Raw genomic sequence first — 27,294 nt, forward strand, 5'->3', positions numbered from 1 at the left:
TTAGGAAGACAATTTATTACATATTATTTTCAACACAGAACTTTGTTCTTGTACATTTCAAGTTGTACAACAAAAATAAGAAAAACATTTTCTTCTACTTTTATTCTACAGTAGAAAGTTTAGAACTTTCATTGCTTTCCATATAATGGATAACTGATAAAATCTCAGTCTTTTGGTGAAGCAAGTTCATTGAGGCAGAAGATATACTGATTTGCTGCTTGAGATACTTTAGGAAGCACTTCATTGCTATTTATTTGGTAAAACAAAGCTGAGTTAAATTCTCTCTCTTTCTTTTACGGACATTGTCTTCAAACACACGCTTTCAAAAATATCTAGGATGGTTCCGCTGTAGCCTGATCCTTGGCAGTTAGAACCAGCTCTGCAAGGGCTGAAAAGCTTTTTATGTTGCTTGTTTCCAGTCCCATCTTTTGTATCTAAAAAGATACAGAAAATCCATTAATTTTCTTTAAAACATTAAAACCCCACTACCTATTATCCTTAAGAAATTTAGTGAAGCCTATGCTTTGTCCTGCACTGACATGTGGCAAAAAACACAGCTGCATATACTGCAAACGATAAAAATTTGCATCCAACTTTGCTCATTTAAGTCCTTCTGGTTACAGAAGTGTCTTGCAGGGAATTATTTCACCTTCTTCTAGGCAACTTGTAACTAAAGCCAGCTGGAAGTTTCCCAGTAAAGCAATCAGAAAGAGAAACTTGGCTGCAGTTGGTTTTAATGCATTGATTTCAACTGATTCTTTTTTTTCCAACTCCAAATGAAGTTTCTAGGCAATACTTTAAAGATCAACATGAATACATCCAAGAAGAGCCAACAGCATGATGGTGAAAGCATTTCAATAGGCTGCAATAGTTTATGGTTCTAGCCTTGAACTTCCTGGGAGACAAAAACAACTCTACAGTTACAGAGGTTGCTGAAAGTAATTTCTTAGCCAGGAAATCTCTTGCTCTGACAATAAGAAAAATATGGCCATGAAAATACTAAGAGTGCAGTGAAGCAGAAAAGTCTGGATCTAACTGAAACCATAATGAACTGATTCTGAAAAGGTGTTTGCTGCTGGACCTCTTTGTAATAGTCACATGTACCAAAACAACTCCCAAATGATTATGAATAACCTGTCCCACTTCAGCTTAAATTCACACTGCAGTCATGGAAAAGAAGAACAAAAGCTAAACTACAGGCAAAAACTGACAAATAATAGTTTACATTAGTAAGATTTCCTCAGTTCCACCCAATTGTGATTAGTCTCATATCTAAGAAAAGCATCTGTTCACACACAAGTAGACTTTATCTACCTGATATAATGCATCAACACCACCTACTCATAAACAAGATCAGACAATTCCTTGGCAACTAATGATAGACTCTTAGTTGGAATAGCTAAGACAGAATATCATAGTTGGAATAGGTATGATTTGACTTAGTTGGAATAGATAAGATTTTAGAAATAAAGGAGTACAAAACAGTATGTCTATACAATTTAATGTAGCTACTGCATACATTTCCTGGAATATTTTCCTCAATGTTTTGCTATTTAGAATTTCATATTTGGCACTGAAAAGCACTTACAGTTATGCAACACAACAAATCAGGCTGACATCCTCACAACTCTTGGGAACAGACCCTGACCATGCAGAAAGTCAAGGCTAGAAACACCCCGACAGAAGACAGACAAAAGAAGGGCCATAAAGAAGTTTCTATCAGATCTAAGTCAGGTCCCTGCCTCTCATCTGTAAAGACAATGTTTCTTCTTAATGCTTCCAAGCACTGAGCAGTACTTGAATTTTAAGTAATAAGAAATATAAGCTTTGCATTTGTACAAGAAAGGACAGGAAAGTATGCATTGCTGAAGTGGTATCTATAATCATCAACATCTGAAATTGTCTCCTTTATACAAACATAAAAACACAAAACAAAAACCCAAACCACAAACCCACGCCAACTTTCAAGACCAAAATCAGAGTTAAGGCTCCCTTTCCCCTTCCAAAACTATTAATAATAAAAAACTTTTTTGTCGTAACTTACTTGTTCTCCAAAATACTCAACATCTAAGGCCAGCTGCAGTCGTATTTTGTTATCATCACTCATGCCCCCATTTGTACCAACAGGGTTTGAAGTTGCAGCTCTTCTGGCTTGCTTCAACCTTTTTAGACTCTCTTCCATTTTCTTAACAGAACTGAGGACATCAGATACAGTTTCATAATACCTGAATTAAGAAAGATGAACAAGAAAGAAAAGATTCCACTTTACAGAAGAGCCTACTTCATACACAGAAGTACATCACTGGCCCTGCTGAACAATGCCAGAAGGAATGGCTTCCCTAGCAAAGAAGCTACTTATTAGCATTATCAATTAATTAGTATTTTCATTATTAGTTCCAAAGGTTAATCTGAAGATTACTATTCAGTCTTGAAGACTTCTTATCACAACGTTTTTGACTTGTTCAAGATGTTTGTACTCAATAGTAGCCAAGGAATGCAACTACTCAATTTTAATCAGTCAAAATCAGCCCCTCTTTACAATCAATAGACTACTGAGTAAAACAAACAGGAATAAAAGCCTGACAGACCAAAACCCATGTATTTTTAGACGAGTATAAGTGAGTATGAGAACACACATGTGCACACCAGTCAGAAATGCCTATTTCTAAAATGAAGAAACATTTAAATGGGAGTCTCAGAAAGCTGGCAGAAAAACACAGAAGAACCCTAACCCTAATTTAGAAATGGCAGAGATAAATAAAACACCACTGCCCAGAGGTTGGGATCCACATTAAAGGAAGTGTAGAATCAAACATCAACTACACAACAAAAGTTCAAAAAGCCTTATGGACTGAAATCCCATGCCTAAGTGGGAAGAGGATATCATACAAATTAACAGATGCCCAGAACAGTGAGTTACCAATAAGAATAGAAAACAGAGCAACAATGGTAAATTAAAAGATCCATGAGAGAAATTACCAGATTGAGCTATGTTCTGTACTTTGCTAAAATACCTAACTTTCAAAGAGCCTCTCTGTGAAAAATATTACTCTAAGAATTAAAGTAGAAACAATCTTCTTGATGATTACTTTTAAACAAGGAGCCAATGGAAAGCAGACAAGCTTTTTAAGTTTAATTAGATAGGGATGGCTAAAGAAAATGTGCTTGCCAGTGCCATGAAGACTTGTTTCACGATGGCATTCTATGAAAATCAAAAGTATTCCAGTAAAAGTCAGTCGTGTCCTCTTTTCATATCTTGGTATTTCCTAGTACCACTTACTTGTGATTAATTCCTACTTCTGTTGTACTCCCAAATCCTTCTGCCATTTAAGCAGAAGCTCACAGTAGTTTTAACTAGTTTATCCTCTTTTCTGGCTTTTTTTTTTTTTTTTCATTTGGATGCAAGAAATTAATTATTTGCATCTGTATTCTCAATAAAGAAACTACAATAATCCTTCATGTAAGAAATTAAGTTTCTTTGACTTCTTACTTGTCAGTGAGGACAAGATATTGTAAAACATAATGATGAAAATAGTAGCAACAAACTATGAAAACAGAATTTGACAGAAAATTCTAAGGAATTAAGAAATAAACGTGCCAGTCTTACTAGTGTTTAACCACTGTCACCATGTTTAACCTGAGTTTTATAAAGTGAAAAACTGCTTTTTGAGGGCAAAAAAGCTCTGGTTGGAGATAAAGAACTATATAATAGTTACTTTGCATGGTGTCACCAGATTTACTGAAGCTTTAAAAGCAAGACTAATCCGGTACAGAGATATAGAGAAATAGACAAGAATTCGCCCTAAGATATTTTAGCTCAATAACCTTGAGTGGCTTGAGATTCCAGGCATCTTTGCAGTTCTTCAGCAATGTTACTTAACAAATAACAATAAGCTTTTTTCTATGCACAAAAAACTGATAAAGAGACACCAAGCTTGAAAGAAGAGGCTTTGTGCAAAATGAAAATGACCAGTGCAGTCAAGATCAACCTAAGCTTAGCCCTGGCCTAAATACTTAAGAAAAACCTTAAGAACGGTTGGTGAAGGTGTAAAATTGTCTTACAATTTTAAGTCTATTCTGAAAGGTACTGGAAGAGTAGGGAAGCATAAGGAGGCAAAGGACAAGGAAAAGCTCGTGTTCTACTATAGTTTAAAACCTCAGTATTACTATGTGTTTAAATCTCAGGGAAAAAAAAAAAAAAAATCTATGCTCAGCAGCAGCCTGAGCACAGACAATATAATATGCAAAGAATTATTGGAAAAAACCATGTAAGGACAGAAAGCACACATTAACCTGCATGGATTCTTCTGATATTATTATCTATGGTCAGAAAGGTCAAAGACAACCAACAAAGCAAAACTATCAAGATGGGAAAAGGGAAAAAAAAAAAAACATCCAAACAGGCTAAGGTGACTCTTTGGTTTTAGGCAAGGTTAGAGATAAAAAAAAAATATAGCTAATATGAAGAGTAAATTGTCCACAACACAAAAAGTAGGGGGCATCCTGTGAAATTTTCTGGCAGAACTTCCAAACAAAAGTAAGTATTGCTGTGTCATGTTACATGCTTTAACTGGCACAACTCACAAAATGCAAAATCCCTGCTCAGTAAGAATTTAAAATACAGGTAGAAAAATGGAAAAAAAAATCCATTAAGAAATCTAATGCATATGACTACTCATGTTCAAAAGCCCTCAAGATGCTAAGAAACAGAAGATCTGCTAAAGAAAGTATTACTTTATGACTGCCTTATTAAAACTGCGAACAATTAGTTCTTCAGCAGTTTAAAAGGCCAAAAGCTTTTTTTTTAAACCACTAAAAAGTTGGATAATCATTGCATACAATTAAAGAAGTCAAAGGACAGTAGAACTGAAGTTCTTGAAAATTCAAGCACTGTTCATTGAAAGTAACAAGGTTAGTAATTTTCATTAAAAGTAATGAGGTGAAGGTCTTGCATCAATTCTGAAATAAAATGAAGATTTTTTAGTTCACTGCTGCACTCCTAGAACCAAGCAATTTTTCAAATGCCCTATCCACCATGTCATGGTTTGCACATATCTGAGCAGGAACCAGGTCTTTGGATTCTCTGTCCAGCTTTTCATCTCCTGAATATACAACATGAGAGTAATTCCACGGAAATATATCCTGCCTAAAGAGTGCTTTTTTTTTGGTTTTCTTTACAGCTGTGTCAGTTCATGGCTTTTTGTTTTTTTTTCTGTGCCCGTTCAACAGACACTGGAGTTTTTAACTAAGGCAAATAATGTTCTGTATGGTTCGCTTACTTCTGTGTGCTTTCAGAGAGAGCACCTTCCAACCACTGATGAATCATGGGCTGCTTCAAGGAATCTCTGTAGTCATTCTGCAGTCGGTAGAAGGGCTTAAGAGCACTGTCAACATAAGGTGAAGCTTTAGTTGGCACCTCCTGGCAGATGACAGGGAAACAAGTTGGGGAAGAAGGAACCAGTCATTTGCGTACTGAAAGTATCAACACCCAATTCTATCCCATGTAAAAAAATGCTAATCTTGTACCTAAGCAAAGAGATACATAAGCCATTTAGGACAAGTTAATGAAGAGATCATCATACACAGGGAAGAAACCATCACAAAATTATTCAGTAGTGTTATACAGCATGATACAATATAGAACATGGTTCAGAATGCCCAAAGGTTTTTCTGAGATGCATGTGCCAGCCATTTCTATTAACAGGGTATAATCCTCAATGCTTTTTCTGCTCATGCTGATTCCAGACAAAGCTGAGCAGACTTAGTGTCCGAAACAGACTATTACACCTTTGTTAAAATACCTGCAGCTTTGCACTATACTTCACTAGGTTGAAGACATTGTCATGAGCTTTGTCAAGCAGATATGGACAGGCTTGAAGAACTCACAACAATCTCAGCACAGCCACTTCTGAGATTTATTTTTTCATTTGTGAGTAGCACTGACCTTGTTGGTTCTCCTATATAATCTTGGAACTTCCAGTGCACTCTTCAGGTAGGCAAAGGAGGACTCACTGAGATCCTGGATAATCCTGTTATTCAAGGTAGGCACACAGGCTGATAGAGAAGTCTTTGAATCTTCCAAGGCTCCTATTAAAGTAAAAATGCTGAAGTTTAAGCTGAACTAACCAGCCCAAACACAACACAAATTATGTGAATCCCCTCAGCCTCCTAATCCCACTCACTATCTGGTGTCAAGTACATGATATGCTTACCAAATAAATACACACCAACCACTTATAAAACACTGCCAGTAACACCAACCATTCCTCAGTCAGAAACACAGTAGAGGCAAGGAAAGAGAAGCAGAGTAAAGTAACATTTTTCAGGTTTGAAGTTTTTCCAGTATTACCAATGAAGCAAGGGCTTGAATCAAAAGGCTCTGACCTTCCAAAGAAACTGTGTGAAATTCTCTCTAAATTCCCTATGGAACGACTGGAACATGTTCAATTCAAAGCTGTGACTGGCAACAGATCATCTACTGAGCAGGGGATGTGCACAAGCTCCTACATCTCTAATAGACTTGGACATCTTACCAGTAGTTCTGATTTAGAGATTTCAGTCGAATTCACGATGCAGAACTCCTGGCTATGCTTGCAGACTTGGACTAGTTCACTCATGCATCTACGTGTCTAGCTTTAATTATTAAATTAAAATCAAACTCCATATTTCACATAAACAATGACCAGATGAAAAAAACAAATGAACCAAACAGACAAACCCAAAAACCCAAAAACCAAACCAACCCAAAACAAAAACTCAGAAAGAAAAAAGGAGACTAAAATACTGAATTGCTTCTACTCTCTGAAGTTAAGGTATTTAACTATGATACTTTGATAACCCTCTGCCTCAAGTGACTCATCGGGCCTGAGAGAGAACAGTCATTTCAGAAAAACATTTTCGTTTCCATTGGATAATGGAAAGCCTCTCCTTATGTCTTCTTCCCCATTCTTTCAAGTTTAACAATATGAATCTTCTAGGATAAAGTCCTCACTTTCTAGAAAAAAATCCTAAATGCACTTTAGACTCACTCAATTTTAATCCTTAAATATTTTCCAGACTCAACAGGTCTGTTCAAGATTGTTTCCATTTAACAATTTAAACAGAAGGCAAGTTCCATTAAATATTTTCATTCTAAATCATGAAACTGTAAAAGTTGATTTCATTTTTTTGGCAGAGAGAATTTGGGAGAAAGGGGAAGGAGCCTCTCAGCTTTACCTGCAATGCAAGATATATTCTTGAAGCCAATCATTTCAAGCTTTGGTTTAATCATGTCTAAGATGTCAGGAATCTGAAAAAAAAAAAACAACCCAAAAGCGAGAGAGATACAGTCATGTTATAAAAATTTTAATTACTTTACCTACATCCTGTACATTTGAAGTAAATCACAAAACACCCTCAATTTCTATAGTTTTACTTCATTTCTATACACAAGAAGTTTATAATATGCACAGGAATTTAGGCTTACACACTCAATCCTCTACCTTACTACTCTACTCAGAGGAAATAATTTAGAATTAACAAACCTCTCTTGCAATTTACAACTTCACAAATCACAGAAAATTCAGCCTTACTGAAAATAAATACACAGGAATCATTCCTACTGGGAGACAATTAGCACCATACAACTCTCCTCAAGATTCTGGATCATTAATCAAGTGTAATCAGGATCATAAAACCTTTTCCAACCTCAAAGACTCAAAGCAGCAAACACTTAAACACATTAAAGCTGAATGTTGCACCACACTCCGAGCTGCAACACAGACTCCACTAGAAAAAATAAGATGGGTATAGTGACACTTCACACCAAAAAACAGTAGAAAGATATTTCATTAGGAGTTAAATCCAGCAGCTACTGATAAAAACTTAAATACACGAAGTGGTTTGCTCATAATCTGCCATTCCAAATAAGCACAGAGTAGGCCATGTATTTCAAATATCAGACACCCCAAGTTTTAGCATTTAAGATTAAAAAAAAATTATGGCACATTATTTTAAACAATTTTATGCCCTTACAAGATGCCAAAAACATCAATGAAGATTATTCTTAAGTAAAGTCAAAAGCACAAACCCGATCCTGCAGTTTGTCCAGATCAGCAGCAACATATATCAGCTGAGTACTAGATATAGAAGACAATGGCAGGCTTTCTGGAGAAGATCCATTCCCTTGGTCTTCACTGGGATTGAGGCTTAAAGAAGATTCCTTTCTACCAACTGGCACAGGTTTTTTGCTTTCCTTTGTATTCTCACTGGAAATGGGTCTTACAGAAACCTGAAACATCAAATTGAAGTGTGAACCCTAGCAATAGTGAAGGCAGTTAAAGCTAGACAAACTGAAACAGTTTGTTTCAGGACATATCAAGGATTTGTAAGACTTCAGCAGTAGAATGCCACACTTCAAAGGGATATTACCAAATACCATTACTAAAATAAGTATAAAGTAAATATTAAAAAAATTTGAGTGCACTACAAAGTTGGACGATTTAGAACAAATTTGTCTAACTAAGGTTAGTAGAGGGCAGTCCGGTCCTGCTGTCAAACAACTCCTTTCTCCCACCTCCTCACGCTCTCAGCTGACAGGAAAGTGCTTCCTCTGACTACTCTGTTTTAAAACTCTAGTGCTTACCAGTACTTTGCATGAGCTGATTTAGCTGAGAGAACTAAGTGACTGAGTCACAAAAGAAATTATAAATGGAGATCTTACTGCTGTCTTCAACTACCAAAGGGGCATGTACAGAGACGACAGAATCAGATTTTTCCTTGAGGTACAGTGAGAGAGTAAAAGGCAAAGGATATGTAAAGTAGCATGAGAAATTCTGATCAAACAGGAGGAAAAAGCCATCAGTCATTGGACCACAGTTACCACGAAAGAGTGCAATCACCATCTTTGGATATACTCAAAATCCAATTTAAGAGGCTCTGCACAAGCCCAAATGACTTCCAGAAATCTCTTCAAATCCTAGTTATTCTACTGCACTGTCTCTCTATGGCACAAGAAACAGGGGCCCACTTGTATGGCTGGCAGCCAGTACAAGAGCAAAGCACAGTTTCTCTGCTCAGAAGCAGTGACCATTGATGCTGAGTCAGCTGCCCAGGAAACTTTGGTTTTGCATTCTCAATACTGAAGAACCGATTCAGATTATATTAGTGCTTCTTATTTGAAGGTTTTTTTTTACCTGGCTCTGTTTCACAACTTCATTCACTCAATCAACAACACACAACAGAAGAAAACTGAGATTTTGGCTTCTTGTTTCAGTGGCAGAGGCAGAATAAAGCAGCATAAAGTACAGCTTTGGCAACCACCAGACAGCAACACTGCAACAGTACTGATATTTGTGACTGATCACGTATTTTGCAGTGATACTTTTTATAAGCCAAACTCATGAACTGCTTGAAGATTAAAAAGCATTAACTTCACAAAAGAACTCTTGAAAAGAGGTCACATATGTTGCTTCAAAAGTCTCTTTGATGGACATACCCCATCAGCAAGCCCTTAAAGCAGGCTGCTGTCTCACCTCGCTGATGAACACAGAGTAGCGTGCCAAGACCTGCAGGCTGAGCTTCCACAGGCGGTGCGCTAGCAGCGGTAAAAAGATCTGATCTGACCAGCACTTCACAAGACTGCTCCAGACCATGTGAGTGGCCAAGAGACAGAAGGAGCTCCCAGCTACAAATGATTAGGCAACAAAGGTCAAGTTCCTAAGCATGTTTTTGAAAGATGCAACATCAGTGTAATTGCATTACCCAAGGTTTACCCAAGATTTTTCCTAAAAGATAAAATCATAGTATTTTAAGGGTTTGTTTCAGGCAATGCTTAATACATTTCTATCCTATCTCCTCAATGCTTTAGACTTCAAATTCCACTAAAGTCTTGCTGTAGCTGTGCAGGTAAAAGCAAGAAACAAGAATTTGCCTACAATAAAGGCAGAAACAGCTTGGCTAAATAATCCACTTCAGGAAATTACATTTCCAAAATAATTTTTGGCAGTCTTTTGAAGAAGTTACATTAGATATCCCTGCCAGCCATAACATAATACTCCCTTAGCACTAAACTATTGCTCTTCTCCCAGTTATTTGAGATATTTGCTATAAATATTCATTTAAAACACTGTGCAAATATCCATATTTAAACAAAGTACTTTTAATGCAGTTTACACAGTTTCACATTTGAAGCAGCTTACAGAGTTCTAATATTTTGGAGAATACAATTAGAAAGATAAGGAATGTGTCTGCAAGTTCCAGGCCTACACCTTGAAGGGGCAAGATCTATATATTTTGTCTCCATTAGGATTTTCTTCTGATTTGCTTCAGAGCATATGTGTGGATACATACATACAGACATTTAGGTGGCTCATAGATACCTTCTTCATAAGTATTCACTCTGTTAGCTGAAATTAGTTCTTCTGATTACAATAAGCTTCTAATGCATGCATCAGGTTATACTCTTCCACTCTGTGCATATCTCCTCATCTCCTCATAAATCAATGTATGATTTTGGAGCAGACACCAACAATATGAATAACAGCAAGCCTAAACGCTCCCAAGAGACAGCCATTTTCACCTCTACACAGTGCTACAACAATTAAGAATATGCTGCAATAACACAGCATAGCCTTTTGGCTGTCACTTAGATGTCAAATGCTATACTCCTTCTTGCACTGAGGGGATGGTTCCATGTCAGTGACAGCTGCTAAAGAGGGGGTTTTTTGTAAGCAAAGTGATCCCTGACCAGAATTCTCACATTGCCACCTCTGTAACAATGTTTTATACTGTTTGAACAGTTAATCAGAAATAAAAAAAGCTCATATGAACCATGGGATGCATGTTACTGAATACTCAAGAGACAGAGTGATCACTGCTATTTATACAACTGATTCCTTTACAATAAATATTTTTTGCAATATAAGTTTACCTGGTGCTTCCTCTAGTGTATCTGAAAGTGCTTCTTCTAAAGCCCCTGCGATTTCTCTGAATCTGTGAGAAAGAAAAAGTTTGAATATCACAATTCAACAGTTACTTAAATTGATGCCTAAACATTTTTCAATGTATAGTATTATTTCTATGTACTATCAATGGACATACACAGACTTTAAATGTGGGGTTATTTTGCCCAACTTAACAACAGCATTCAAACACTTGAAAGAGAATCTTTGACATTTTACAGGCATATATAGAGCTTATACTTTGGGTTATTATTGAATTTATGGTTGCAAACATTATCAAAATAATAGCTCACAGAGTGACAAGTCCTCAGCTTTTCCAGGAGGGAAGTTTCTTGTTTTGTTACTGTTTTTAAGCTATAAGCAATCAAATTGACACATACCTTCTTTAACCTTCAGATATGTCACATGATACTGGGGCTCCAGCTTTCTACATGTTTGTCAGTGAGCAGTAACATAAGGTTCTACAAACAATTATGTACCTAATAAAAATCAATAGTTCCTCAAGGACACCTGTTTTTTTTTTCAATTCCCCTTTTAAAAAATTAACCATTCAAAGCAAGAAAAAAAACCAACCAATAAAAAAAAAAACAAAAAAAACCCACCAAAACAAAAAAAAACCAAAATGGTATGTCCAAAATTTTTTAGGTGTAACAGCAAAAGTTATTAAAACCTCTGATACTTTTTCATACTTGCACAATTTTAAGCTTCCCTGTAGAAAGCTCTGTTGTCAGTGGTTTCCTCTTTTTTACTTTTCTGTGTATCATAGTAACTCTTTCTATCAAACTTCGTAATTGCAAACCTGTAGGATTTCTCTTGAAGTCTCTTAACTATCATTTCCAGATCAGGCCAGGAGCCTACCTAACTTATTTTGCTCAAACTTGTAATGGACTAGGATGGATGTTTAGCAACTAAACATGCTTGTGAAATGGCTTCAAAACCTCAGTCCTGCCTATGCACTGCTTCCACTAACAGAGCAGTGTCTTTAAGTCTTATGGTGAAATGGCTACGGAAACAGAATAAGGTTTTTAACAATGATGTAATTTTTGCTGAGTATGTCTTACAGAGGAAATAATTTCCCCAGCGTGGGGTTCACTACAGCTCCACAATCAGCCATATCGACATAACCAAAAGAATGAGACACAGGAAAGAGTTACTGGTGCTGTTTGTGACACCACTGCTACAGAATAAATGCCTGAGCATTTATTTATTATCTTTTCCTCCAAGGATCATTTCTAAAGGCTTTAGTAATGGCAGATTTTTCTGGGGAATTTTTGTAATTGAAAAAAGAAAAAAACAAACAACTGTAAATGCTGAAGCATGAGATAACAGTTCAATCAAAATCTTGTATGACTTAAAGGATATTAACACACATCAAGATAAAGCTTCCCTGATATATATAATTAATATGTTTTATTATTTTCACAATTATGCACTAAAGAATTCATAGGCACTTTCAAAGTTAGACTTTTCCAATATAAAGGAATACTATCGTTGACGATGAATCAGCTGCTGTTATCCAACCATTTCTCAAAATAGTACACTATTCAGACTTCTTAAAAATAGTACACTATTTAAACTTACAGTAATCTTGGATTAAAAGAAAACTATTTCTTAAAAGTTTTTTAATAAATCAGAGCTCAGAATAGGTAATGGAAAACATTTCGAAGAGAAATATGCTGAAGCTCCATTTCAATTTTATGAGTAAGATTATCAAAGTTTGATCAATTGGTCTCCTACTAGACAAGTTGGACTTGAAACAAAAAGGGCAATTAATCATACATATCTGTTAAAAGGTTCATAATGGCTGCAGTTCCACAGACACTTTCAGCCTGTGCACCACTATGTTGTGAATACTCCTTCCCTTGGGCCAGCATGAATATACGAATACAGTTAAGTGGTTTGGGGAAATTGACTGGAGTTGAAAATCAGTCTTTTTTTTTCCCCTGAGTAACAGGTCCTTATCAGTTCACTACACTACTGCAGGAATAGATGTACAAGCAAGAAACCAAATCAGGGTATCAGATTTTGTGACTACAATTTTACAAAACAACATGAACCATCAAAATATTAAGACGCAGCTCCCAGCCCCATATTCTTGTCACTTATATTAACTCTACCACTCTTAAGATTCTTGGATGGAATTTTTCAGCACAAGTGTAGACTCACTCTGGATTAAAGAAACTGCATAAATGTGGTACTGTTATTGCCAACTACAGAGCTGTGCAATAAAAAAGGCCACTAAAGTGATCCAGGTTAAAAATAAAATCAATTTCTCTTCCCCCTCTTTTGGAAATTCTGCTTTTTGTTTGCTTGTTTGTTTTAAGAGGCAATCAGAACACTTTGGACCAAGAGAGATCACACATGGCACAGCTGGGTCATAACAGTCTTCAGTAATGGTTCTGTTCCTTGCCCTGGAGGGCTGCTCTCCAGCCCTACAATCAGACACGTAGTCTACGCTTTCTAAAAATACAGTTTTAGATTCTATTTTGTTCATTAAAATTCTAACATTACTAGAATTAAAAAAGAACTTTCTTGGGTCTCACTGTTCTTTTCTAGCTGCAAGGGTTATAAAAGAAAGTATTACAGATACATCAGACCTGCTACTAAAATATCCTACAAGTTATTACTCAGCTCTTCAGGAACAGGGAATAGGAGGACAATCTTTGGGAAGGCAATGCTACAATTTAAGGAGTATATCCTGTGACACAAAAAGAATGTCAGAAACACAGCTAGGTCTGGAAAAGCTGAAAATTCTTAAGTCCTTTAGTTCTATACCTCTAAGAAAAAATACTTCTTCCCTCACAGTAAGTATTCCTCTGGATTTGCATATGTAGCATTCAATGTACAGCTTAGCTTCAGGGACACTGGAGAAAAATAATTTGAAACAAGAATTCAAGACTTATTTAGATCTGTTCCTGAAAGTCTTTGGAGCACCTTATCAAATCTGGTGTAACAACACAGTACATATTGAAGAGTAGTTATGTGATGTTCTGCTAAATTGTTGAAAGATATATAAAAGTTACTTGGCATACTTAAATTCTTAGTTTGATTTCCTCTATGATTTGTTGACAAGTGAGACTTTGAACAATGAGGAGGTGCGACCTGAAGCCAGATAATCTTGCCATGACTACTCAAAACCTCTACTTTTGAAAGAGTGAACAGAAAAAATGCATGCCAACCTTATTTGAAAATATACAGGCAAATTCCATTTGTTGTTAAAGCTGTGGTAAGAGGGATGAGCTCTTAACCGCTTCACACTGGCCTGGGAGCCACACTGCCGTTCAAATTTCCGTACAAAATCCATACTGGTGGTGTATTTCTGCAGGAAGAGAAGAAGTGTTCTGATCACACACAGGCTCCCAGCAAACAAGGAAGGCCACTTCTGCCATTCAGCAGAACGCTTGTACCATGCTACACTAAGCTTGAGGTTCAGGATGGGCAGACACTGCCTCTCATCACCTAATCATACAAGGCTAAAAGCCTGGACTGCAGAGACACAAAAATCAAATTAACTTAAAAGTATTTCTCTATGGTAAGGACAATTCTAAAAAGCATAAAACTGTCCAAGCAGAACTGATGAGAAATTTGTGACTATTTCTGAGCTCAATCACTGGGGTGGTCCTGCACAGTACTAACAGAGTCAGATGCAGCAGATAAAACTACACAACAAGGAGAAATAATTAGGAATGAAACTCAGAAGTACACATAGCCAACTGCACATGAGAATGGAAGCATAATATTTTTGCCTGTTACACAAGACCTGCATTATAAGAATTTCTAGAGCTGTTTCCCTAAAAATGTTTTGCAAATATCAAATATATGCAGAACTTCAAATAATTTGAGTTAAACTAGCTTCATCCAGTGCATACTTCTAATAAGATGTTTATGAATAGTATTAAGTTGGTTGCAAACAAAAAAAAAATTACCCTATTAATTACATTAATCCCCAAACATACTGTGGATTTGGTCTCAACAGAATGAGAACACTGAAAATAATTAAATAATAAATTAAATCATGTACAAAGCAGAAAGTCAAACACTTGATGAAAATCAGAAGTAAAACAGCAAAAAAAGTTACTTCATACAAAATAGACCTCCCTAACAGACCACAAAACTTACATATATAAATTTAAAATCAAAAAACAACTGCAGTTAAAATTACTTCTATGAACTGAAAACTAGTTTGATTTCTGTGCAAGTTTCTTCTATTAAAAAAAATAGGAAACAGACATAAAATCTATCATATATGCTCCTAAATCCACTACTGAATTAATGAAATAAGCCTGACAATCTCTCAGTGCTTCTGACTTCACTGTAGGGTTAGGGTTCAATCCACAAGCCAGAACACTATGGGAGCAATGTGATTTTGCCTCTTGTGAGGCAATAAAACATTATCAGGAGAAGGCCTTTTGTTGCTCAGAGGGCCTCCTCTCAAAAACTCCCCTCTGAACAAAGGACATAAACTGCCACAGGGATGCTTTTGTATTGTGTATCTCAGTAAGTTTGTAACTTACTATTAAAAGGTATAATAGGTATAATTACAGAACACCTTTCTTGTAACATGGTAGTTTCAGTGTCAAGACAGTACTCTGAAAAATGCACACAAAAGCTTTTAAGTAACTACTTTTCTCATAACCTAGCTGTATTTATAACACAATGGACCCATAAAAGGGATGGGAGTTAGACCCAGACTGAATGACAGATTAGCTCTCTTTCAGGCCTCCTTTCTTAGATAGTAAACCCAGCACTGTAAAAAGGCAAATAAGCTGTTAAGGCTCTGCTACCCTAAGTGTAAGCCAGAGATATAAACCAAACACTCTGTAAAGACCTCTCACTTTCAAAATAGAAGGCACCTCAAGAGATATTTATCTCAATACTGAGAACACTATATCCAGGAGTGGGAATTAACTGCAAGATTGGTTCCTATTTCAGCTTCTAGGATTGGATTGTTGACTGCACAGTTATTTAAGAGAAGTAAAATCGGGCACCAAAAAGGAGCAATTTTCAAGCAGGGAAATCTAAACTTAATCTCAAATGAATGTTTAGAGATAAAAGAAGTATTATTTTCAAATACCCATGAATCTACACATCTAACTCAAATGAAGGCACATCACAACCAGAAACAAATTTTAAAAAGCCACCTCGCATGAACACTTACTTTAGCATACTTAACATTGCCAGTCTGATTTTTAAATTATTTTAAACAAATGTTTCAATCCCCCTCTCTCCTCTACACCTAAAAACCCCATAATGGAAAACACTGCATACTCAAACTTTTCTCAATGTTTATTTGCATATGTACCTATGTATAGATTTAATGCTGAAAAAAACTGTTCCGCATTTCTATCAACCTAGAAAATGGAGAAGAAAAATTATTGTCTAAAATCTGTATAGCATTACTTGACTCATCATCAGCACAAAAACAATTTTAAAAGGTTTTTCCCTCCCTCTCAATTCAGAACTACTAGTCTTTGGATAGGTGTAATAGCATTTTTACACTAGGCATTTCAACTTTGCAATTGATTTTAAAGTAAAATATTTTAATGATTTTAATGCCTATGAGTCACTTAAGTAGTCAAAAGCAGTCTGGAAAGCACTTTGGACTTACTATGTGATTTACCTTGAAGTCATGGGTGGGTGCTGGGATTTTATGGGGTTTTTTTTGATTGCTGGGTGTTTTTTAAATAAATGCAATGCCTTTGTTGGCCAGTATCAGTGTAACATAAGACAGGCCTTTCAAGCAAATCCAGCTTTTCTGAAGACACAATACACTCTTGTACATAATGCAGCACAGTACAGCAAAAACCCAACAAGGCTCATAATCTGCAGTGCATAGGGCATAAAGTAAAAGCTTGAAGAGAGACTAAAACTTCATGGTAAACTAAGAATTCTAATGAGGGAGGAGGAACACATTACAGTGTCACTTGCATGGCACTACCACAGCTTACTTCAATATCAATGTAATTTACTTCTTATTCAGAGACAGCTCTGCAAACACACTCAGTCGTGCCTACCTACCTTCACTTATTCAATCTATCTGTACAAAAGAGATCTTAAACCCCAAGAAAAATATCTAAGTGTTCAGTAAAAGCAGTTTTCCAGGAACACATGAAGAATCACATGCCTTATAAACCTCCACTGCCAAGCATTTCCTTAATTCATCTGTCCTGATACGCCAACAATGCCTTCAGACAAATTATCCATGCCTCCCATCTCTATCTTGAAAATAAGATGTTTCACACTAATCACAAGTCAAACTGCCAGGGGAAATAAATCCAAATTTGTCAGTAATCATGGTTAAAAACAAGCAGACAGGACACAAGGAAAAGCAGAGTTCATATTTTCTACTTATGACATACTGTAAAACACTGCCAGAGCCAATCTTCATACTAGACCAAGAAATCTATTTCACCATTAGTAAAAGATGATGTTTTCGAGACAGAACAGCACTACCAATTAAGAAAATACAAGAGTACAAGTACTTTAAATTCATTATTTAATGTAAGCTTGTGATACCAGAGAAATATTATCTGTTTTCTAAATCTGATGGTGCTGTCAAATATTTTCGGGTTTTAGCTGACTTGTTTTTATAATCACAACATAATATACAGTACTGCAAGAGATCAAAAGCTAAAACATGCAAGTGAAACAAAGAATTTTTTAAATCTTCTCACAGTAAAAAATAAGTTGTAACCCAGGTATTTATTTAATAGGACAGCTCCTGCTGTACAGAAGTTCTAGACTTGAGTGAACTCTGGAATCATCCACGCCCACCTTCAATAACATTACAATACTACTCCTAAAATAAACACTAATTCATATGACTAAATGGCATCCAGTAACTTTTGTATGAGCTCTCCTAACAAAACTGAGGGGAGAATTAATTCCTATGAAAATTGAATCAAGCGGTTTCAGATAACCTCCTCTTCCAAGCCATGCAACAACATGAATTTAGAGACAAAAGCAGCAGGAGGGAAGAAGCTAGAGAACATGACTCTTTCAATTCTTGTGTCTGTTACAGAAATTAGAAATGGAAAAAATGAAATTACCTCATGAAACACATCTGGGTTTCCAGGGTTAAAAAGTGATGGTAATTTCTCTTCCAAACCACGTACTATTTCTGGCCACACCGAATTCACTAAGAAATCATATCCAGGAACAATATCTGCTTTTTCACTATAAAAAAAAGCAATTATTCCAAGGTTATATTTTACCACCAGACAGGAATCACTAAAAATTAAATGCACTGCACTATACAAAATGCAACAAAATTTATTTTCATATTCATACTGATTCACTAAACTGTTCTTCCTTTGAAGATTCCTTATCTGATTCCACAGTCTCATCAAATCCAAGGTGTTTTTTTTGTAACTCTCAAAGTGTTTTAAAAATTTATCAGTTATATATTTTGCAAGTGTGTAATACATATCAGTACATTTCAGCTGAGAAATATTATTATTATTGTTATAATTCAAGTTTTAATAGCTCCAAACTTCCAAAACCTACCAAGCAGGAATAATGTGACTAATGCAATGAAAAGAAGAACTTTTTCCTAATTGATCCAAACTGTATTTATATTGTGTTTGATCCAAAGATTAAAAGCTACCTTGATTATGAAAACTTAAGCACTGAGAACAGAAGAGATAAAAGCATTCTATTCCAATTTAGTACACTGCACTACAAAGTAGACACATTCCATTATTAAGAAGAACAATTAAAACTTGCTGAGGGATTAAAAGAATTAAAATGTTAGTAAAACTTAGGAGTCATAGAAAGCTCAGCAATGGATGACTAATTAGAAAAGTAATTCTGCAGTCCCTAGGGGCTACATCCATAGTTCTGCTAATTACAGCAGTCTGCTATATTAACCATCCTGCAAACAGATGAAGAAATGGATACAATTCAGTAGACCTGAATTATTTAAGCTTGAAAAACAGGCAATTTAATTGCATAAGGAATTAAGCACTTTTTGAGAACACAGTGGAAGCAAAATAAATTAAACCTGTAGTTTCAGTACATGCAATAATCAGTCAAACATCTGAGGACCATCCCCACTTTTCTGACGTGCACTAACAACTCAATAACTTCTGAACTTGTATTTTAATAGCTTTATTATACTCTTCTCCTTGGATGAAGTGTACAATCATGTTTAATGGATACAAAAAAACAAGTTATCTGACACACTGTATTATGCACAGGACTCAGTTCTATTATTGAAATACAGGATTGCCTTTGCTTCCTCTGAAGGTCTGGGCTGCAGAACCAGGAAATTCTGCTCACTGTTTTGTTTTGAAAAACGGAGGCATGAGATACAAATCAAACTTTACTACAAATCTTCAGGAAAGGCCAGAGAAGTCATTAGTGCATAAAAGCTGAAAATGCAAAGGATTTCAAAGCATATCATACTTGTAACTTCAGTGCAGCTGAGAAGCCCAAGGTATTTACCTGGAAATTGCTCCCCCTGTAACTTCCCGCAGGAGACGGCAATGATGAGGAACAAATTCCAACAGCCTATTGTACATAGCCTGGAGGCCATTAGGGTGAGATTGCACATACTGCTCCACCATCACCTGCCAGGAACAGTTCAGTGTTAGATGCCAGAAAAGTGAATAAAATATGCTGTAATGCAAGACTCGCAAAACTCTTAACACTATAACCTCAAATACTGGGATAGTCAGTGTATTACTTTTTTTCATTATATTTTCCAAGTATAACTTGCCAGCTTGAATTATTACTTACTTTAAAGCAGGACTCTTAACTGCCAAGACTGGCCCCAAAAACGAGAAGGAGATCCTTTCTTTTAAATGTGAGCCACTGTGTCAGCCTACTGCCACATCACTGTCACCTGATGCAGTCTGTCAAGTTAAACAGGCAACTGTTTAACTGGTTAAAGCTAATCAAACTCAGAATAAAGTAAAAACTCCTTCTAAATGTTGAGGTGGTTGGTCCAATCCGAAATACAGGCAAGACAAAGCAAAGCAACTTCTGTTACATTACTAAGCCTTCAACGCAGCTAGCAAATCAGTTTGTCTGGACGGTGCCTTTTACCCAGTGAAAATGGATAATCTCTGCCATAAAGAGAAGCCAGTAGGAAAAGAACAGCTTGTTTCTTGGTATTCTTCCACATGTCTGAACACACTCACCTCATGTCTGAACAGATTCATCTCTTGCTACATAAACAAGTGGAATGGTGCAGAAGTGGTGAAAGAATAGACCCTGAGAAAACTGAGGGGAGACTGACACGTCCCACACTGTAGCAGCTGTTACAGCACTTAGCAGAAACCCAGTGAAAACCTGTCCTAAACAGGAGAGGTTTGGTTCTTTGATTCTCTAGCCCAACAAAAATGGAGTAAAGAAAAAGAATCCACACTGGATATAACCTGAAATTGGTGACAGGCAGGTAAGAGAATTCCTCCATCCCTTTTTTTCTTAAATAGCAGCAACAACCAAATTGACATTTTGCTGTAGTTCAGTTCTCCTGTTCTCTCCACAAAGGTATTTTTAAACTGCTAAAAAAAGCTGGAGGTTCATAGGAAAAATAAGCATGTTTGGAAAACAAATGGATTTTTTTATGTTATCTTACCTCATCTACATAAGGTTTTACAAGCACTTGACCAACTAATGCCTCTGCATCTCGTGTTTTATCAATTGTTGCATAAGTGCGTAGACAGTGGCGTACTATGTCAACATTTGATGTCTGAAGGCCTTCCAAGAGCAGCCCTTCCAGAGACTGCTGCAACATGGCTGTTATTCCAGCTATACGCTACAAAGAGAAAGAAAATATAGTCATAAAAAGCCAAAATCAAAGCCTGTCATCATTGTTGAAGTAAATTCATCAGATGTACCTAACTTAGCTTTCTAGCCTTACTTGAAAGTACAAGAATTTGATAACTCCCAGGGTTGAATGACCATTAACACAAACTTAATGGGTTCCTGTCTATATAAGACAGGATTTATTATAATAAAGCTACAGGCAATTATTATCTTCTATATGTTGTAAGTTTTATCAGGTCTGCTTTATTCTGAGGAAGTAAGTCAAAAATTGTTCCTTGTTCAACTGAACCAGTATGTGACAATAAACAAACGATTTACAGTAAGTGACCAGGGATAACAATTGTAGCATTTATCCCTCCCTGTCAGAGACTAAACAGACAGCGTGTACCCAGCACTAATTGTTGAATAGCCACAAACCAATGACACTGAGTGACATTAGCAGACACCAGAGAAATTAAGATTCTTTCTGGCTTCTGCCAAACAGCTTCTTCAGTCTACACATATTTTACTTTTTGCAAACCATTTTTCTTGATCTCCCATGACATCTTTTTTACTAGATCTGACTCATTGCTATATACTGCAGGTATACTCCTGGCCCAAGATGCTCCCTATAACTCTGCATTTGAAGGAAGTTCAGCAACACACATTATGGTAGTCAGAGTTGAACTATGAATACAACCAGTAAAATTTCTTCTCTCCCTTTTTACATGCTGTATTGTGTCCATCCATCCTAAAATGATTCATGTACTGAATCTGCAAAGTCAGGAACCCAGTTTCTGACTGGTCATGAAAGCTACATTCTGAGCCTTAGTAACAACAGGTACAGGACAGAAGTCCTGGCAAACACCATTAAGGAAACCACGTGACAAATGTTTTCCCACCACATGCACTACTCTGCTGCTCATGCTCACTGCTACTCTTATCCAAGTTTGATAACTTAGCAGCCAGAGAAGTCTTGTAACTGTCCACATAACATGATTCCATGAATGTCTGGAGCTGAAACATGTTTATACTGCCAACAGACAGAGACACAAACTGGAACTCTGAACTACCTCAATAGCTTGAAAGCCATTAAGAATGACACCCTCATGCTAATCAGTTTAAAGCATTACCCCATGTCTATATTCACAGCTTTCTTTAAGCACAAATTTTCATTTATTCCCTCTCCCCACCTGAATGAATAGAAGAAAAAAAAAAAAAACCAAAACAAAACATCAATTAATATTTTACAGTAGGTAAAACAGTACACTGGGAGATTAGTAACAGCTAGCATAATTTCATGAGAAGACAAACTCGAATATATTCAATGTGCCCTGTGTAGGCACGTTCCATTTATATTCTGGTCTGTACACTACAGCCAACAAAGCCAACATACATCTCTAGAACGAGACCTCAGTATCAGTAAGCAGATCAACTGCAAAATACATTAGGCTGACAAAAACATCTGTTTTATTTCCTATTCTTATTCTCAGTAATTTATGCTCAAGAAGTAAGCAAATGGCATAAATCTTCAGAAAAAGCAATAGTTCTAGTCAATTGATGAAAATGAAACCCATTTTTCCTCCATAAATGAATTCAATAAACTCTGTGGAAACAGGCATTTGTCTTCCAATTATACTGGTTTTGCTTGACTCTGCAAGTGTTAAGTGTCATGCAATACTTACTGGTCTCACTTTGTCTAAAAGGGGCATTCCTTTGCTTTGTACTGCATGAAATTGTAGTTGATTAAATTCTGTGGCAATTCTCTCTAAAACTTGTCCAGTTAGAAGTGGACTAGAAGAGATGATACAAAATGAGAATACAGTTAGATCCCTTCAAACCAACTCATTCTCACCTGTAACAGATAGACAGAGCTCTCCCTACATTTTTTGTAGTTTTAGTATTTTGAATTCTGATAGGTACTACTATATGATTGCAACCAAGCAATAATTATTTGGAGCACGCTACATGATTAGTGCTGTTTTGCAGCTCTAACATCAAGTGGGTGAAGCAGAAGCTGAGAGGAACATAAGCTCTTGCCTCAGCAGCATAAAGCACTTCCTTCTAGATGGCAGTTTTGTTATCACATGAAAAGTCAGTCTTAAGAGAGCTCAGAAACTGCACCAGGTGACCTTCACCATCCAGATTTGTTTCTTTCTTATGCTGTCATATAGTAAAACTAATGATAGTTATCTCTAGAGAAACACACCTGCCCTTCTCAAGTCCACACAACCCCAGTAATGAGCTGAATTTTCAGTAGTTCAAGTATGATCTTAACTGCAAACTTAATTCTGCAAAGTGCCTCACCTGACTGAAAACATCCGCTTTTGTCCCTCTAGGTATCAACCTTTCTGGTACACCTACACCCCACTACCATGTGATCCAGCACACTGAGCTAAAGAGACAGTCTCACACTGTGTCTTCCCTCCAGCTTAAATTGCACTTGCATCCCAGTCAAGCCTTTCAAGTACATGACTGCTACATCAGTTCCAAAACTGGCTGATCAGCATCCTGCAATCCTCAGCAATGGCAGAGGAAGAGGTTTGACTGGAATTTGTCACAAACCTTCCCTGTACTAAGTTTGCCTTACCTGCCTTCAGCTACTCTTGCAGCAGTCCTTTCACTTACACATAAGCAGGGAAAACAAGAAAAACTATTTTGTTTCACTTACAAATGACATTGGAACAAACTATACAGAGTATTTCAGGCATAATAGGATTAGTGACTTCTAATAAAATAAAGTAAAATAAAATAACTGCACACTAACTTCATAAAGCTTGCTTACTGAAAGTACCACAAGTAACTTGGAACTTTGGAGTCTGTTATACATTCAGTGAATGACTTGTTTGCAGAAGACTAAAACCAAGAAAATACTAAAATTAAAGTAATTTATCCCATCAGAGTTACATTTCTAAAGATAAATCCTACTGCGTGTAAATTCACCTTAAACAATATAATGGAATGAAGTTAGTCCCATCAATTACAAATAAAACTGAACATTGCAATTTTTTTACCTGTTCCCCTCTAATGAGGACAATTCTTTAGTGCCTTGGGAATGTAGAATCTTCTCAATTTTCTCAACAGACTGAATAACATGAATAAGTCTCAGGACACACATCTGTAATTAAAAAAAGATTTTTTGTGTCTAACCCCAATCCCCAATGACATCACGTAAAGAAAACATTTTAGATGGTTACGTAGTTCTTTGGGTTTTTACTGGTTTAAGTTTTCTCCCTTTATCTTAACACTTGAGCCATGTCTCAGTTGAAGTATTGCTCAATAAGTCCATAAAACACCACAAATAAATGTTTGTCACAGATGTAGGGCAGCTGTTCCTATCCCTCATGTTTTTCAAAGTTAAGCACAAAGACAAAAAATAGTGTGTCTACTGCCCATAAAAATTAAACAGCTGTACTTCAATTCCAATCATAATAAGTAAGAATATATGCTACTGCAGTTGGAAACAAGAGCAACTTTAAAAAAAAAAAAAAAAAAAAACCAAACAAAAACAACAAAATCAAACATATGTTTTGGACAACAACAGTAAAACAAATTTATGATCATCAAGACACTGAAAAATATGAAGTCTGTCAACCAAAATGTCAATCTATTTTACAAGTACAAAATCCTCCAATGTTCATCTAGACAGCCTAGAACTTTCTAAATTTCATTTTCTCTGGGTTAATGGCAAAATCAAAGTATTCCTAAGGATGATCTTTTAAAGGTGGTAATTTATCTGTTGTACCTTTTTTCTTCTAATGTCTTCTTGTTTAGTCATCCGGTCATCTACTGCTTGAATACCTTCACTGACACATGACTTAAGACTCTGTGAGAGAAAAAGTCAGTATTTGAAGCTTGCTTCCCATTTAAGGGTTGAGAAAAAACCTAAAAAAATAATCTAAACTTAAAATAAAGATTAATAAGATTATGAGACTAGTAAAAGCTACAGTACATCAAGTGAAAAAACCAAAAATACAACTAAATAACTGAAAGCAGAATGTGCTCCCTAAGTATTGCCACTGCAAATATAATTATTTCCACCATTCATTTAGTACCTTAGAGAGAACAAATGACCTTTGCCTAAAAATAGGCAATCAACTCATATGTTTTTATGTCTTGTAACTGAAGTTATAAATCAGTTTTAAATAGTATTTTTCACATAATAAGGATTTCTCTATGCTAGCCAACCCTGTTTTCTGTGAGACACAAAGGATGTGATATTTTGAAGGCACATTTATGCAGCAAGCATCCTTTTGAACTGGCTGCCAAGATGATAAAAAATTGTCTCTTTCTATAAATACCAAGTCAGTGTGGAAGATCCAGAATAAGATCCACCTTCAAGAGGGTGATGTTTCATGGTTAAATCACACACTGAGAAAAGTTAAGTCCATAAAGGGACTGTGCTGTATCTGAACTTTCTACCACCTTTAAGTTATTCAAATATTAAAATAGCTCCAAAATATCTCCATAGACTCGTCTTGTAAGAGTCTATTCTCTTTTAAATTTTCACTGTCAAATTTTAGAAACTCTTTATCTTTTGGTTGAAATGCACTATAGGAAACATAAATTTACTGCAATACAAGAGCCTGAAAACACAATGCTTCTCCTACTAGCAAGGTAAGTCATCAGTGTTCAAAGAGTTTATTTTAACAAATACTAACTTCAGTAGAAGACATTCTGTACATCACATGAGAGCGAGGTGAAGTTTACCAAGCTGTTGACAATGACTGTTTTGAACATACCATCACTTCTTCTCTTAACTGTCCCAAGGGTACTGAAAGCTGATTGAGAGCCTTGTCCATGCCAACCTGAAGAAATCATCATAAACACATTTATTACTTCTTTGATAAGATCATATATGAATTACTGACAAAGCCTATCATTTTACAGCTACTGAAAGAGAACTGAGAAAACATAACTTCCTTTATAATTTCCAGTTTTTAATTCAATGCAAAAATATGTTATCTCAAATACAAGCATAAAGATGTAAGACTCCTTTAACACAAAGCCAAAAGAGAAACAAAATATCCTCCTATGGAAAATTTTCCTCTCAGATATGTTAAGTCTCAGTCTTTGAATCTGTATAATCGAAACAATTACAATTTTCAGACACGAAGTTGGGGTTTTTTCAGGATACTCTGACTATATAAAAAGTTAAAAGATTTCTAAAGGAATCCTTCAGAACAGGCTTACTTTTATCATTGCTATTCTATTCTAATAATTTATTTCCTTCCATTTTAAAAGTGCTGACAGTCTGAAACAAAGTCTGCCCTGAGTCTAACTCCCTAACAAATCAGCTTTTCAAGAGAAAATGCATACATCTAAAACATCTACTACAGGCCAACAGCAATTCTGTAAGTTCTACAGGAATGGTGTCCCAGTGCAAGGATTAGACACCTCAGTTTAAGAGGTCTTAAATCATAAAATACCAAAATAAAAGCCAAATACTTTTCATATGAAAAATAAAAATCCCACTGAACCACATTAAGCCTGAACTACACAATACAACCAGTAACACTTACTAGATTTGTTGAGAGATTAACAAAATCTGCATAGTCCTTATTTATGAGTTCTACCATAGCAGTTTTAAGGAGTTTGTAATAGAGCTCTAGATCCTCTCTGAGCTCTTCCAACTGCACACGTTTCCTGCAGTCTGACACAAAGTGATCAACATCAAAATCCGCCTGAAACAGGAAGGAGAGAAGGATGTAAATAAACAGTTCACACGAGGAACACACCCAAAATAAAGTACTCCATATGCTTGTGAGTTCACCAAACTAAAGCCCTAGGGGGCAAAAGGCTTCTTAACGCAGTAGTTAAAACTCAGCTCTGTAAAATACAGGAAACTTTAAAAACCAAACAAAGCACGGAACATCAGCCAAGAGTCGAAATTCAGTGCTGACAACTACCCTACGCTGTCCAAGCAGCGAGGCCTCTCGCTGTCAGTCTCAGAGCCCGGCCCGCCCGGGACCGGCCGCCTCCCGCATCCCCCGGCCAGTGTCGGGCGCTTCCCCTCGGCGCTCCCGCAGCCCCCGCCCGGGAAAGGCCGTGGCGGAGCGGTAGATCCCGACCAAGGCTCCGGGCCGCTCTCTGCCGCAGGGGACCCACCACCCCCATCCTCAGGAGGCCCCTGCACAACCCTCCAGCCCCGGCGGCCCCCGGCGCACCTTCATGAACTCGTCCTTGTCGAAGCAGAGGTTCTCGGGGCCCCGCGGCAGGCTCATCCCGGCCGCCATGCCGGCCCGCCCCGCCCCCGCGCCAGCGCGGCACCGCCGAGCGCGGCACGGCCGCAGCGCCCCCTGGAGGGCTCCGGGCGGCGCTGCAGCGGGCCCCGCCGGGCGGCCGAGGGGCGCGGCCCTTGGGAGCCGGCCGGGGCCGGCTCTGCGGGTGGGGCGGAGGGGCTGGAAAACGCCTCTGGGATCGCCGAGCCCAGCCTGTGACCGAACGCCATGGGGGGCCACGTGCGGCCTTTTCTTAAACACCTCCAGAGATGACGACTCCACCGCTTCCCTAGGCAGCCCAATCCAATGTCCATGCACCCTTCCTGTGAAGAAAATCCTTCTAAATGTCCAGTCTAAACTTTCCCTGGCACAGACTGAGG

The 27,294-nt window shown here is 37.0% G+C and overlaps 1 protein-coding gene across 2 annotated transcripts; it reads right to left on the reverse strand.

Annotated features, from left to right (window-relative positions):
- Positions 1–26,981, reverse strand: COG2 (component of oligomeric golgi complex 2). 2 transcript variants are annotated; one of them, XM_021527146.2, is made up of 18 exons: positions 26,861–26,981; positions 26,216–26,377; positions 25,436–25,501; positions 24,439–24,519; positions 23,708–23,811; positions 22,379–22,487; positions 20,524–20,703; positions 19,386–19,510; positions 17,990–18,116; positions 14,120–14,259; positions 10,910–10,971; positions 9,513–9,664; positions 8,069–8,269; positions 7,216–7,288; positions 5,945–6,087; positions 5,280–5,419; positions 2,045–2,225; positions 1–434 (listed from the first exon to the last, which is right to left on the reverse strand). In XM_021527146.2, exons 1-18 carry the CDS (start codon positions 26,927–26,929, stop codon positions 333–335), a joined length of 2,217 nt encoding a protein of 738 aa, XP_021382821.1. In that variant the 5' UTR covers positions 26,930–26,981; the 3' UTR covers positions 1–332. The 2 variants fall into 2 exon arrangements, with proteins under 2 accessions (XP_021382821.1, XP_021382822.1); XM_021527147.2 differs by lacking the exons at positions 26,216–26,377; positions 26,861–26,981 and having other exon boundaries at positions 25,355–25,464.
- Positions 26,982–27,294: the final 313 nt, after the last annotated feature.

Source organism: Lonchura striata, chromosome 3, assembly GCF_046129695.1.
Source record: "Lonchura striata isolate bLonStr1 chromosome 3, bLonStr1.mat, whole genome shotgun sequence".
In the NCBI taxonomy this organism is placed as follows: Eukaryota; Metazoa; Chordata; class Aves; order Passeriformes; family Estrildidae; genus Lonchura; species Lonchura striata.